Below are 12,265 nucleotides of genomic sequence, written 5' to 3'. Positions count from 1 at the left end.
ACAGGATCTTATCATGTATCTCTGTATACAGGGAGATCCCCCTAGTGGTGACTGCAGACAGGATCTTATTATGTATCTCTGTATACAGGGAGCTCCCCCTAGTGATGGCTGCAGACAGGATCTTATCATGTATCTCTGTATACAGGGAGCTCCCCCTAGTGGTGGCTGCAGACAGAATCTTATCATGTATCTCTGTATACAGGGAGCTCCCCCTAGTGATGGCTGCAGACAGGTCCTTATCATGTATCTCTGTATACAGGGAGCTCCCCCTAGTGGTGACTGCAGACAGGATCTTATCATGTATCTCTGTATACAGGGAGCTCCCCCTAGTGGTGGCTGCAGACAGGTCCTTATCATGTATCTCTATATACAGGGAGCTCTCCCTAGTGGTGGCTGCAGACAGGATCTTATCATGAATCTCTGTATACAGGGAGCTCCCCCTAGTGGTGGCTGCAGACAGGATCTTATCATGTACCTCTATATACAGGGAGCTCCCCCTAGTGGTGGCTACAGACAGGATCTTATCATGTATCTCTGTATACAGGGAGCTCCCCCTAGTGGTGGCTGCAGACAGGTCCTTATCATGTATCTCTGTATACAGGGAGCTCCCCCTAGTGGTGACTGCAGACAGGTCCTTATCATGTATCTCTGTATACAGGGAGCTCCCCCTAGTGGTGGCTGCAGACAGGATCTTATCATGTACCTCTATATACAGGGAGCTCCCCCTAGTGGTGGCTACAGACAGGATCTTATCATGTATCTCTGTATACAGGGAGCTCCCCCTAGTGGTGACTGCAGACAGGTCCTTATCATGTATCTCTGTATACAGGGAGCTCCCCCTAGTGGTGGCTGCAGACAGGATCTTATCATGTACCTCTATATACAGGGAGCTCCCCCTAGTGGTGGCTACAGACAGGATCTTATTATGTATCTCTGTATACAGGGAGCTCCCCCTAGTGGTGGCTGCAGACAGGTCCTTATCATGTATCTCTGTATACAGGGAGCTCCCCCTAGTGGTGGCTGCAGACAGGTCCTTATCATGTATCTCTGTATACAGGGAGCTCCCCCTAGTGGTGACTGCAGACAGGTCCTTATCATGTATCTCTGTATACAGGGAGCTCCCCCTAGTGGTGGCTGCAGACAGAATCTTATCATGTATCTCTGTATACAGGGAGCTCCCCCTAGTGATGGCTGCAGACAGGATCTTATCATGTATCTCTGTATACAGGGAGCTCCCCCTAGTGGTGACTGCAGACAGGATCTTATCATGTATCTCTGTATACAGGGAGCTCCCCCTAGTGGTTGCTGCAGACAGGTCCTTATCATGTTTCTCTGTATACAGGGAGCTCCCCCTAGTGGTGACTACAGACAGGATCTTATCATGTATCTCTGTATATAGGGAGCTCCCCCTAGTGGTGGCTGCAGACAGAATCTTATCATGTATCTCTGTATACAGGGAGCTCCCCCTAGTGATGGCTGCAGACAGGTCCTTATCATGTATCTCTGTATACAGGGAGCTCCCACTAGTGGTGACTGCAGACAGGTCCTTATCATGTATCTCTGTATACAGGGAGCTCCCCCTAGTGGTGACTGCAGACAGGATCCTATCATGTATCTCTGTATACAGGGAGCTCCCCCTAGTGGTGATTGCAGACAGGATCTTATCATGTATCTCTGTATACAGGAGGTCCCCCTAGTGGTGGCTGCAGACAGGATCTTATCATGTATCTCTGTATACAGGGAGCTCCCCCTAGTGGTGACTGCAGACAGGATCTTATTATGTATCTCTGTATACAGCGAGCTCCCCCTAGTGGTGACTGCAGACAGGATCTTATCATGTATCTCTGTATACAGCGAGCTCCCCCTAGTGGTGACTGCAGACAGGATCTTATCATGTATCTCTGTATACAGGGAGCTCCCCCTAGTCGTGGCTGCAGACAGGATCTTATCATGTATCCCTGTATACAGGGAGCTCCCCCTAGTGGTGGCTGCAGACAGGATCTCATCATGTATCTCTGTATACAGGGAGCTCCCCCTAGTGTTGACTGCAGACAGGATCTTATCATGTATCTCTGTATACAGGAGGTCCCCCTAGTGGTGGCTGCAGACAGGATCTTATCATGTATCTCTGTATACAGGGAGCTCCCCCTAGTGGTGGCTGCAGACAGGATCTTATCATGTATCTCTGTATACAGGGAGCTCCCCCTAGTGGTGACTGCAGACAGGATCTTATCACGTATCTCTGTATACAGGGAGCTCCCCCTAGTGGTGGCTGCAGACAGTTTCATCAAGCAACTTTATGATTGTCTGTAGAGGAGGATCAGGAGAGAGGTGTGGAAGGATAGAGTTTGGTCCAGCTTGTGGCTTGTAAGCCCTGATATTCTTGTCAAATTCTTTCTTACACTAAGAGTCCATTGTATTTCCCTGGTTCCCTATGATATTTTACAAGGCACAGGAGGAAGGATTGCAGCATTATTAAATGGCGCATTGAATCGTCCGCACAGCATTAACTACAGGACAGTGGGGTAATCCTTCTCTAATCCGCACATCAGGGTTTAGCTGTGGGTTAAGTGATACGTCTGTCATTTAGCGCTATATATAGTCCGGCTGCCATAGGATCTCAACGGGCAGAAAGCCCAGACTGACCTCTGTGTGTGCAGAGACCCAAACTCCTCGCCCAGGACCCAATGTGCTCAGCCCAGCACTGGTTCTGTAGTAATGCTTGTCAGGAAACTACAGGTATATGGTCCTGTCTCCTCTGCAGCGCTCATCCCCCATATTCACACTCAGCAGCGAGTATACGGTCCTGTCTCCTCTGCAGCGCTCATCCCCCATATTCACACTCAGCAGCGGGTATACGGTCCAGTCTCCTCTGCAGCGCTCATCCCCCATATTCACACTCAGCAGCGGGTATACGATCCAGTCTCCTCTGCAGCGCTCATCCCCCATATTCACACTCAGCAGCGGGTATACGGTCCAGTCTCCTCTGCAGCGCTCATCCCCCATATTCACACTCAGCAGCGGGTATACGATCCAGTCTCCTCTGCAGCGCTCATCCCCCATATTCACACTCAGCAGCGGGTATACGATCCAGTCTCCTCTGCAGCGCTCATCCCCCATATTCACACTCAGCAGCGGGTATACGATCCAGTCTCCTCTGCAGCGCTCATCCCCCATATTCACACTCAGCAGCGGGTATACGGTCCTGTCTCCTCTGCAGCGCTCATCCCCCATATTCACACTCAGCATCTAAAACGCTGTGGCGTCTTATTATACAGCGCCAATGGTATTAGTTGTGGGCATTCCAACATTGGCGCTGCAGTGTTCAACTATGTTTTTTCTTCCTATTAGGTGAGCAACACACTTTTCAGCACTTCAGAGATCCCCCTTTTCGCTCATGTCGTTCCTGCTGTTGTGCGCATGAGCGTTCGGCATTCTGGCATCGGGGCCGTGGCGTCTTTGTGTCCTTGGCAACGCCATGAACTCAACATGTGCGTCCGGTCACATGACGCTGCGTCTCGGATTTCCGGTCTGTCCGGGCGGCGCATGCGCCGTTTAGATGGCGGGGACTTACATCAGCGTCCTCAGGTACCGATATGATATATAAAGCCCCTTGGTCATGCAAACACACACACCCCCTGACGAAGGACTGCGTGTCTGAAACGCGCGTCGGGGTGCACATTACATAGCCGCTGGCAGCCTGGGATCATTCCCCTGACTGATTGTAAGTAATCAGCATCCTCATTGCATCTGCACATAGCACTTTCTATTCAATTAGTTTTCTGCTTGTATTTTGCACAAAATGTTCCCCTGGTGGTGATTAATTTGTCGCACATAGCACTTTATTCTGTCACTATTTCACCATGATCTTTTGTGATTTTTTATGAGATTTTTTTGTGTGATTTTTTTAGATTTTTTATGATATTGATGCATATCTCTTTATATCACTGGCACACATTGTTTTTTTTATATATATATATATATATATATATATATATATATGTATATCATTTATTTACCCTTGGTGTGCATATGTGATAGATTGCCATCCTATCCTGTGGCATATTATGAGGATTTGGCTTGCGTTGTGATTTTGCGGCTTGAATTGTGCACATTTTCTTGGAATTTATCTATATATTTAATTTTTTTTTTAAATGTTTGTCACTATTACTATTGAATAAATAAAAATTGATTTTTATATTACCATTATTCCCTGTCACGTTCTCATTGGTTCGGGTCTCTATGTTGGGAGCTTTGTTCTCATATTCACACTCAGCAGCGGGTATACGGTCCTGTCTCCTCTGCAGCGCTCATCCCCCATATTCACACTCAGCAGCGGGTATACGATCCAGTCTCCTCTGCAGCGCTCATCCCCCATATTCACACTCAGCAGTGGGTATACGGTCCTGTCTCCTCTGTTGCGCTCATCCCCCATATTCACACTCAGCAGCGGGTATACGATCCAGTCTCCTCTGCAGCGCTCATCCCCCATATTCACACTCAGCAGCGGGTATACGATCCAGTCTCGTCTGCAGCGCTCATCCCCCATATTCACACTCAGCAGCAGGTATACGATCCAGTCTCCTCTGCAGCGCTCATCCCCCATATTCACACTCAGCAGTGGGTATACGGTCCTGTCTCCTCTGTTGCGCTCATCCCCCATATTCACACTCAGCAGCGGGTATACGATCCAGTCTCCTCTGCAGCGCTCATCCCCCATATTCACACTCAGCAGCGGGTATACGATCCAGTCTCCTCTGCAGCGCTCATCCCCCATATTCACACTCAGCAGCGGGTATACGATCCAGTCTCCTCTGCAGCGCTCATCCCCCATATTCACACTCAGCAGTGGGTATACGGTCCTGTCTCCTCTGCAGCGCTCATCCCCCATATTCACACTCAGCAGCGGGTATACGATCCAGTCTCCTCTGCAGCGCTCATCCCCCATATTCACACTCAGCAGCGGGTATACGGTCCAGTCTCGTCTGCAGCGCTCATCCCCCATATTCACACTCAGCAGCAGGTATACGATCCAGTCTCCTCTGCAGCGCTCATCCCCCATATTCACACTCAGCAGTGGGTATACGGTCCTGTCTCCTCTGTTGCGCTCATCCCCCATATTCACACTCAGCAGCGGGTATACGATCCAGTCTCCTCTGCAGCGCTCATCCCCCATATTCACACTCAGCAGCAGGTATACGATCCAGTCTCCTCTGCAGCGCTCATCCCCCATATTCACACTCAGCAGTGGGTATACGGTCCTGTCTCCTCTGTTGCGCTCATCCCCCATATTCACACTCAGCAGCGGGTATACGATCCAGTCTCCTCTGCAGCGCTCATCCCCCATATTCACACTCAGCAGCGGGTATACGATCCAGTCTCCTCTGCAGCGCTCATCCCCCATATTCACACTCAGCAGCGGGTATACGATCCAGTCTCCTCTGCAGCGCTCATCCCCCATATTCACACTCAGCAGTGGGTATACGGTCCTGTCTCCTCTGCAGCGCTCATCCCCCATATTCACACTCAGCAGCGGGTATACGATCCAGTCTCCTCTGCAGCGCTCATCCCCCATATTCACACTCCGGTTTCGCAGGATTACCTTCCACCTAAGAAGCTGATTTGAGGTTTAGCCACTAAGTCTGACTGTAATGGACACGTTCAAGTTTTATCCATCCTGTTTTACCCTGATAAATGTGATGAATGATCTGCAGCTTCTGTATCCGCTGTTATAATCACATCTTTTTTTTCCTCTGGTTGCAGAAGTGCTGCCTCTGGTAGAGTTTTACCTGGAAGACGAGATCTCGGATGAAGAGGCCACGTCGCTCATCGACCTGGAGGCCCCCAGGAGCAACGACAGTAAGGACAGGTGGCAGGAGCTGTCCTCGGCCGGTATCCTCAGGCGCTGTGCACACACAGCAGTATTCATGGGTTTTACATTATGGTGTAAAAATGACATTGAGAAAAGTCGTTCACACTTTGTATCTATAGACCAATCGGCTTATAAAGAAGGACAAAACCGCAGGGGAACCTGCCTCGGGTCAGATTTGTGCCTGTGTGACAATTATTTATTTTGCAATTTCACCAAGAAAAAAATATAAAAATGTGATTAATTAAAAATAAATGAGATATATATATATATATATATATATATATATATATATATATATATATATATATATATAATCTGCCGCTGCCCGTGTCCCCCCAACAGTCTCCTCGCTTCCTCTCTGGCTGCTGTGATCTCCTGTAATCAGTAGGCGCTGATTGGCTACTGCAGTCACGTGACATCTCCCGCCAGAAGAGGAAGTGAGAAGACCCGTGGGGGGACGTTGACGGCGGGGGAGCGGCTGGGGGTCTGGTCAGTGATTACATTATTTTTTTTATAATTTATAGCCTTCATGGGCCCCTTCGTAAAGTAAAAATACTCTAGTGTACGAGCCCTTTAAGGGGAGGTTCCTGCGGTATATGCAGTGTCCCGGGCCGCGTGTATATGGTGACAGCGCATCCGCCATTACCTTAACCCACAACCATAGATGCGCAGACGCTACGGCTGGACGAGGATGAAACGACGCCGGACGACGACCCGTTCACTGCAAAGTTAAGTTTTGAGGTGAGTTCTATGTTATCTGAGGAGAGCGACCAGAAATCGCCCCCAAAGGTCCTAAATCTCCGACCCGTAAAAAATGCCCCATAGATATACTGGTCTAGGGTCCGCAGCACCTGCGGGAGACGCTGCAGCTGTCAGATCGTCCCTCCTGTACATTATTTGGGGTCCTGCAGTGAAGATGTGGCTGACGTTCTTCTCTCCCTACAATTGTAGCAGGGCGGCTCCGAGTTCGTCCCTGTGATCGTGAACCGCTCGGTCCTGAGGTCCATGAGCCGGCGAGACGTGATGGTGAAGCGTTGGCCGAAGCCCCTGAAGTGGCAGTACTACCGCTCCCTGCTGCCCGACGTCTCCATCACCATGTGTCAGTCCTGTTTCCAGGTACGAGCCGCCATTTATACCATGCTTCCCCACACATCACGTCCTCAACGCTCCTCGCTCACCACATCTCCAGTCACTCATCACGTCCTCAGTCGCTCCGCGCTCATCACGCCCTCAGTCACTCCACGTTCATCACGCCCTCAGTCACTCCGCGCTCATCACGCCCTCAGTCACTCCACGTTCATCACGTCCTCAGTCACTCCGCGCTCATCACGCCCTCAGTCGCTCCGCGCTCATCACACCCTCAGTCACTCCGCGCTCATCACGTCCTCAGTCACTCCGCGCTCATCACGCCCTCAGTCACTCCGCTCTCATCACGTCCTCAGTCACTCCGCGCTCATCACGTCCTCAGTCACTCCGCGCTCATCACGCCCTCAGTCACTCCACGCTCATCACGCCCTCAGTCACTCCGCGCTCATCACGTCCTCAGTCACTCCGCGCTCATCACGTCCTCAGTCACTCCGCTCTCATCACGCCCTCAGTCACTCCGCTCTCATCACGTGCTCTGCCCTCATCACGCCCTCAGTCACTCCACGTTCATCACGTCCTCAGTCACTCCGCGCTCATCACGTCCTCAGTCACTCCGCGCTCATCACGCCCTCAGTCACTCCACGCTCATCACGCCCTCAGTCACTCCGCGCTCATCACGTCCTCAGTCACTCCGCGCTCATCACGTCCTCAGTCACTCCGCTCTCATCACGCCCTCAGTCACTCCGCTCTCATCACGTGCTCTGCCCTCATCACGCCCTCAGTCACTCCACGCTCATCACGCCCTCAGTCACTCCGCGCTCATCACGTCCTCAGTCACTCCGCGCTCATCACGTCCTCAGTCACTCCGCGCTCATCACGTCCTCAGTCACTCCGCGCTCATCACGTCCTCAGTCACTCCGCGCTCATCACGTCCTCAGTCACTCTGCGCTCATCACGTCCTCAGTCACTCCGCGCTCATCACGTCCTCAGTCACTCCGCGCTCATCACGTCCTCAGTCACTCCGCGCTCATCACGCCCTCAGTCACTCCACGCTCTTCACGCCCTCAGTCACTCCGCGCTCATCACGTCCTCAGTCACTCCGCGCTCATCACGTCCTCAGTCACTCCGCTCTCATCACGCCCTCAGTCACTCCGCTCTCATCACGTGCTCTGCCCTCATCACGCCCTCAGTCACTCCACGTTCATCACGTCCTCAGTCACTCCGCGCTCATCACGTCCTCAGTCACTCCGCGCTCATCACGCCCTCAGTCACTCCGCGCTCATCACGCCCTCAGTCACTCCGCGCTCATCACGCCCTCAGTCGCTCCGCGCTCATCACGCCCTCAGTCACTCCGCGCTCATCACGCCCTCAGTCACTCCGCTCTCATCACGTGCTCTGCCCTCATCACATCCTCCATCGCTCCACACTCATCACGCCCTCAGTCACTCCGCGCTCATCACGCCCTCAGTCACTCCGCGCTCATCACGTCCTCAGTCACTCCGCGCTCATCACGTCCTCAGTCGCTCCGCGCTCATCACGCCCTCAGTCACTCCGCGCTCATCACGCCCTCAGTCACTCCGCGCTCATCACGCCCTCAGTCACTCCGCGCTCATCACGTCCTCAGTCACTCCGCGCTCATCACGTGCTCTGCCCTCATCACATCCTCCATCGCTCCACACTCATCACGCCCTCAGTCACTCCGCGCTCATCACGCCCTCAGTCGCTCCACGCTCATCACGTCCTCAGTCACTCCGCGCTCATCACGCCTTCAGTCACTCCGCGCTCATCACGCCCTCAGTCACTCCGCGCTCATCACGCCCTCAGTCACTCCGCACTCATCACGTCCTCAGTCACTCCGCGCTCATCACGCCCTCAGTCGCTCCACGCTCATCACGTCCTCAGTCGCTCCACGCTTATCACGTGCTCTGCCCTCATCACGTCCTCCATCGCTCCACACTCATATGTCCTCGGTCACTCCGCGCTCATCACGTGTTCGGTCGCTCCGCACCTGTCAGGTCCTCTGTCACGTTTCTTTTGTTGCAGATGTTTCACACAGAAGATTACGAGCTCCTCGTCCTCCAGCACAACTGCTGCCCGTACTGCCGGAAACCCATCGAGGAAGCCGGTCAGTGATGGGACCACGAGCCACTGGATCCCGATCACCAGCAGAGACCAGAACCGGCCGTCACCAACCAGCAGAGACCAGAACCGGCCGTCACCGACCAGCAGAAACCAGAACCGGCCGTCATTGACCAGCAGAGACCAATTTGTTTATAGTTATTATTTTATATAAATTATTAAATCATTTGTACAAATTCTTTTCTGGATTCTACTGTGAATGATAAAATGTTAGACACACGGCTCAGCAGTCAGTATCACACAGGAGAGGATTAGATACACAGCTCAGCAGACAGTATCACACAGGATAGGATTAGATACACAGCTCAGCAGACAGTATCACACAGGAGAGGATTAGATACACAGCTCAGCAGACAGTATCACACAGGAGAGGATTAGATACACAGCTCAGCAGACAGTATCACACAGGAGAGGATTAGATACACGGCTCAGCAGTCAGTATCACACAGGATAGGATTAGATACACAGCTCAGCAGTCAGTATCACACAGGATAGGATTAGATACACAGCTCAGCAGACAGTATCACACAGGAGAGGATTAGATACACAGCTCAGCAGTCAGTATCACACAGGATAGGATTAGATACACAGCTCAGCAGACAGTATCACACAGGAGAGGATTAGATACACGGCTCAGCAGTCAGTATCACACAGGAGAGGATTAGATACACGGCTCAGCAGACAGTATCACACAGGATAGGATTAGATACACGGCTCAGCAGTCAGTATCACACAGGAGAGGATTAGATACACGGCTCAGCAGTCAGTATCACACAGGAGAGGATTAGATACACGGCTCAGCAGACAGTATCACACAGGATAGGATTAGATACACGGCTCAGCAGTCAGTAGCACATAGGATTAGATACACGGCTCAGCAGTCAGTATCACACAGGAGAGGATGAGATACACAGCTCAGCAGTCAGTATCACACAGGAGAGGATTAGACACACGGCTCAGCAGTCAGTATCACACAGGAGAGGATTAGACACACGGCTCAGCAGTCAGTATCACACATGGTAGGATTAGATACACGGCTCAGCAGTCAGTATCACACAGGATAGGATTAGATACACAGCTCAGCAGTCAGTATCACACAGGAGAGGATTAGATACACGGCTCAGCAGTCAGTATCACACAGGAGAGGATTAGATACACAGGTCAGCAGTCAGTATTACACAGGATAGGATTAGATACACGGCTCAGCAGTCAGTATCACACAGGATAGGATTAGATACACAGGTCAGCAGTCAGTATTACACAGGATAGGATTAGATACACGGCTCAGCAGACGGTATCACACAGGATAGGATTAGATACACGGCTCCGCACAGTCTTGAGCTTCATCATATTAATACTTGCAGTTCTTTCTCTCCGGATCTGCAGGGATGTAGGACACGAGGCTCCGGGCTCCCAGTTCCGTCCTCGGGATGATTGACCTCCGGCCCGGGCTTCGCGGACAGTAATCACTGCAGCATCTTCTATGGGATTGTAGTTCTCTCTCCTGGAATCTGCCACCGAATCGAATCCTTACACAGAATCAACTAACACGATCCCAATACACAACACGTGCGACACGTAACCTCACCGCCACATTCACCTCCGGCAGCCGCGTGTCTTCATACAGACAACAGCAAGCAACTCCCCAAAATAAGACTCCAAATGACAAACCAACAGGGCGACATGGAGCCATAGACCTCGGGCAGTATACAGAGGCGGCCAAAGAAATCTTTACAAGCTCAAAGAAACCACCAAATCTTAACATTCAAGTGGTTTATCGTGGGCATTTTGTTACAATTAGTATTTTGTCATTTCATCGTTACATTCCATACCGGCAGCTAAGACAGTTATACTATTAAACAGTTGTTGATTATTTCTCCCATTGTGTGCACTTTTAAGAAGTGAAATCATGACGCAGATTTTATATGTAAATTATATATTTTTTGCCGCCACTGTATACAGACTGCCATATATACAGCCGTCATCCAAATGCTGGATGACTGCTGTGTAAAAGCTGTAAAAGCCGAATAAAGAGCGCAGCTCTGAAGTATAATACATGTAACTGAGGATGATTAATGTAATGTATGTACACAGTGACTGCACCAGCAGAATAGTGAGTGCAGCTCTGGGGTATAATACAGGATGTAACTCAGGATCAGTAATGTATGTACACAGTGACTGCACCAGCAGAATAGTGAGTGCAGCTCTGGGGTATAATACAGGATGTAACTCAGGGTCTGTAATGTAATGTATGTACACAGTGACTGCACCAGCAGAATAGTGAGTGCAGCTCTGGAGTATAATACAGGATGTAACTCAGGATCAGTAATGTAATGTATGTACACAGTGACTGCACCAGCAGAATAGTGAGTGCAGCTCTGGAGTATATTACAGGCTGTAACTCAGGATCAGTAATGTAATGTATGTACACAGTGACTGCACCAGCAGAATAGTGAGTGCAGCTCTGGGGTATAATACAGGATGTAACTCAGGATCAGTAATGTAATGTATGTACACAGTGACTGCACCAGCAGAATAGTGAGTGCAGCTCTAGGGTATAATACAGGAGGTAACTCAGGATCAGTAATGTATGTACACAGTGACTGCACCAGCAGAATAATGAGTGCAGCTCTGGGGTATAATACAGGATGTAACTCAGGATCAGTAATGTAATGTATGTACACAGTGACTGCACCAGCAGAATAGTGAGTGCAGCTCTGGGGTATAATACAGGATGTAACTCAGGGTCAGTAATGTATGTACATAGTGACTGCACCAGCAGAATAGTGAAGTGCAGCTCTGGAGTATAATACAGGATGTAACTCAGGATCAGTAATGTATGTACATAGTGACTGCACCAGCAGAATAGTGAAGTGCAGCTCTGGAGTATAATACAGGATGTAACACAGGATCAGTAATGTAATGTATGTACACAGTGACTGCACCAGCAGAATAGTGAGTGCAGCTCTGGGGTATAATACAGGATGTAACTCAGGATCAGTAATGTATGTACACAGTGACTGCACCAGCAGAATAGTGAAGTGCAGCTCTGGAGTATAATACAGGATGTAACACAGGATCAGTAATGTATTGTATGTACACAGTGACTGCAACAGCAGAATAGTGAGTGCAGCTCTGGAGTATAGTACAAGATGTAACTCAGGATCA

The 12,265-nt window shown here is 50.3% G+C and overlaps 1 protein-coding gene across 2 annotated transcripts in view; it reads left to right on the top strand.

Moving 5' to 3' along the window:
* IFT122 (intraflagellar transport 122) overlaps positions 1–9,276 on the top strand; it is a 49,795-nt gene extending 40,519 nt beyond the window's left edge. The window contains exons 26-29 of one of the 2 annotated variants that reach the window (XM_077276724.1): positions 5,764–5,892; positions 6,537–6,613; positions 6,824–6,988; positions 9,002–9,276. In XM_077276724.1, the coding sequence (XP_077132839.1) occupies positions 5,764–5,892; positions 6,537–6,613; positions 6,824–6,988; positions 9,002–9,091 (461 nt within the window). In that variant the 3' untranslated portion in view covers positions 9,092–9,276. Of the gene's footprint in view, positions 1–5,763; positions 5,893–6,536; positions 6,614–6,823; positions 6,989–9,001 lie in introns of those variants that run through there. The other variant, XR_013218455.1, reaches the window with a different exon arrangement.
* Positions 9,277–12,265: the final 2,989 nt, after the last annotated feature.

The sequence above is a fragment of the Ranitomeya variabilis genome, chromosome 8 (assembly GCF_051348905.1).
Source record: "Ranitomeya variabilis isolate aRanVar5 chromosome 8, aRanVar5.hap1, whole genome shotgun sequence".
In the NCBI taxonomy this organism is placed as follows: domain Eukaryota; kingdom Metazoa; phylum Chordata; class Amphibia; order Anura; family Dendrobatidae; genus Ranitomeya; species Ranitomeya variabilis.
Note: the sequence above shows the minus strand (reverse complement) of the source record. Positions and strands in the feature narration are given on the sequence as shown.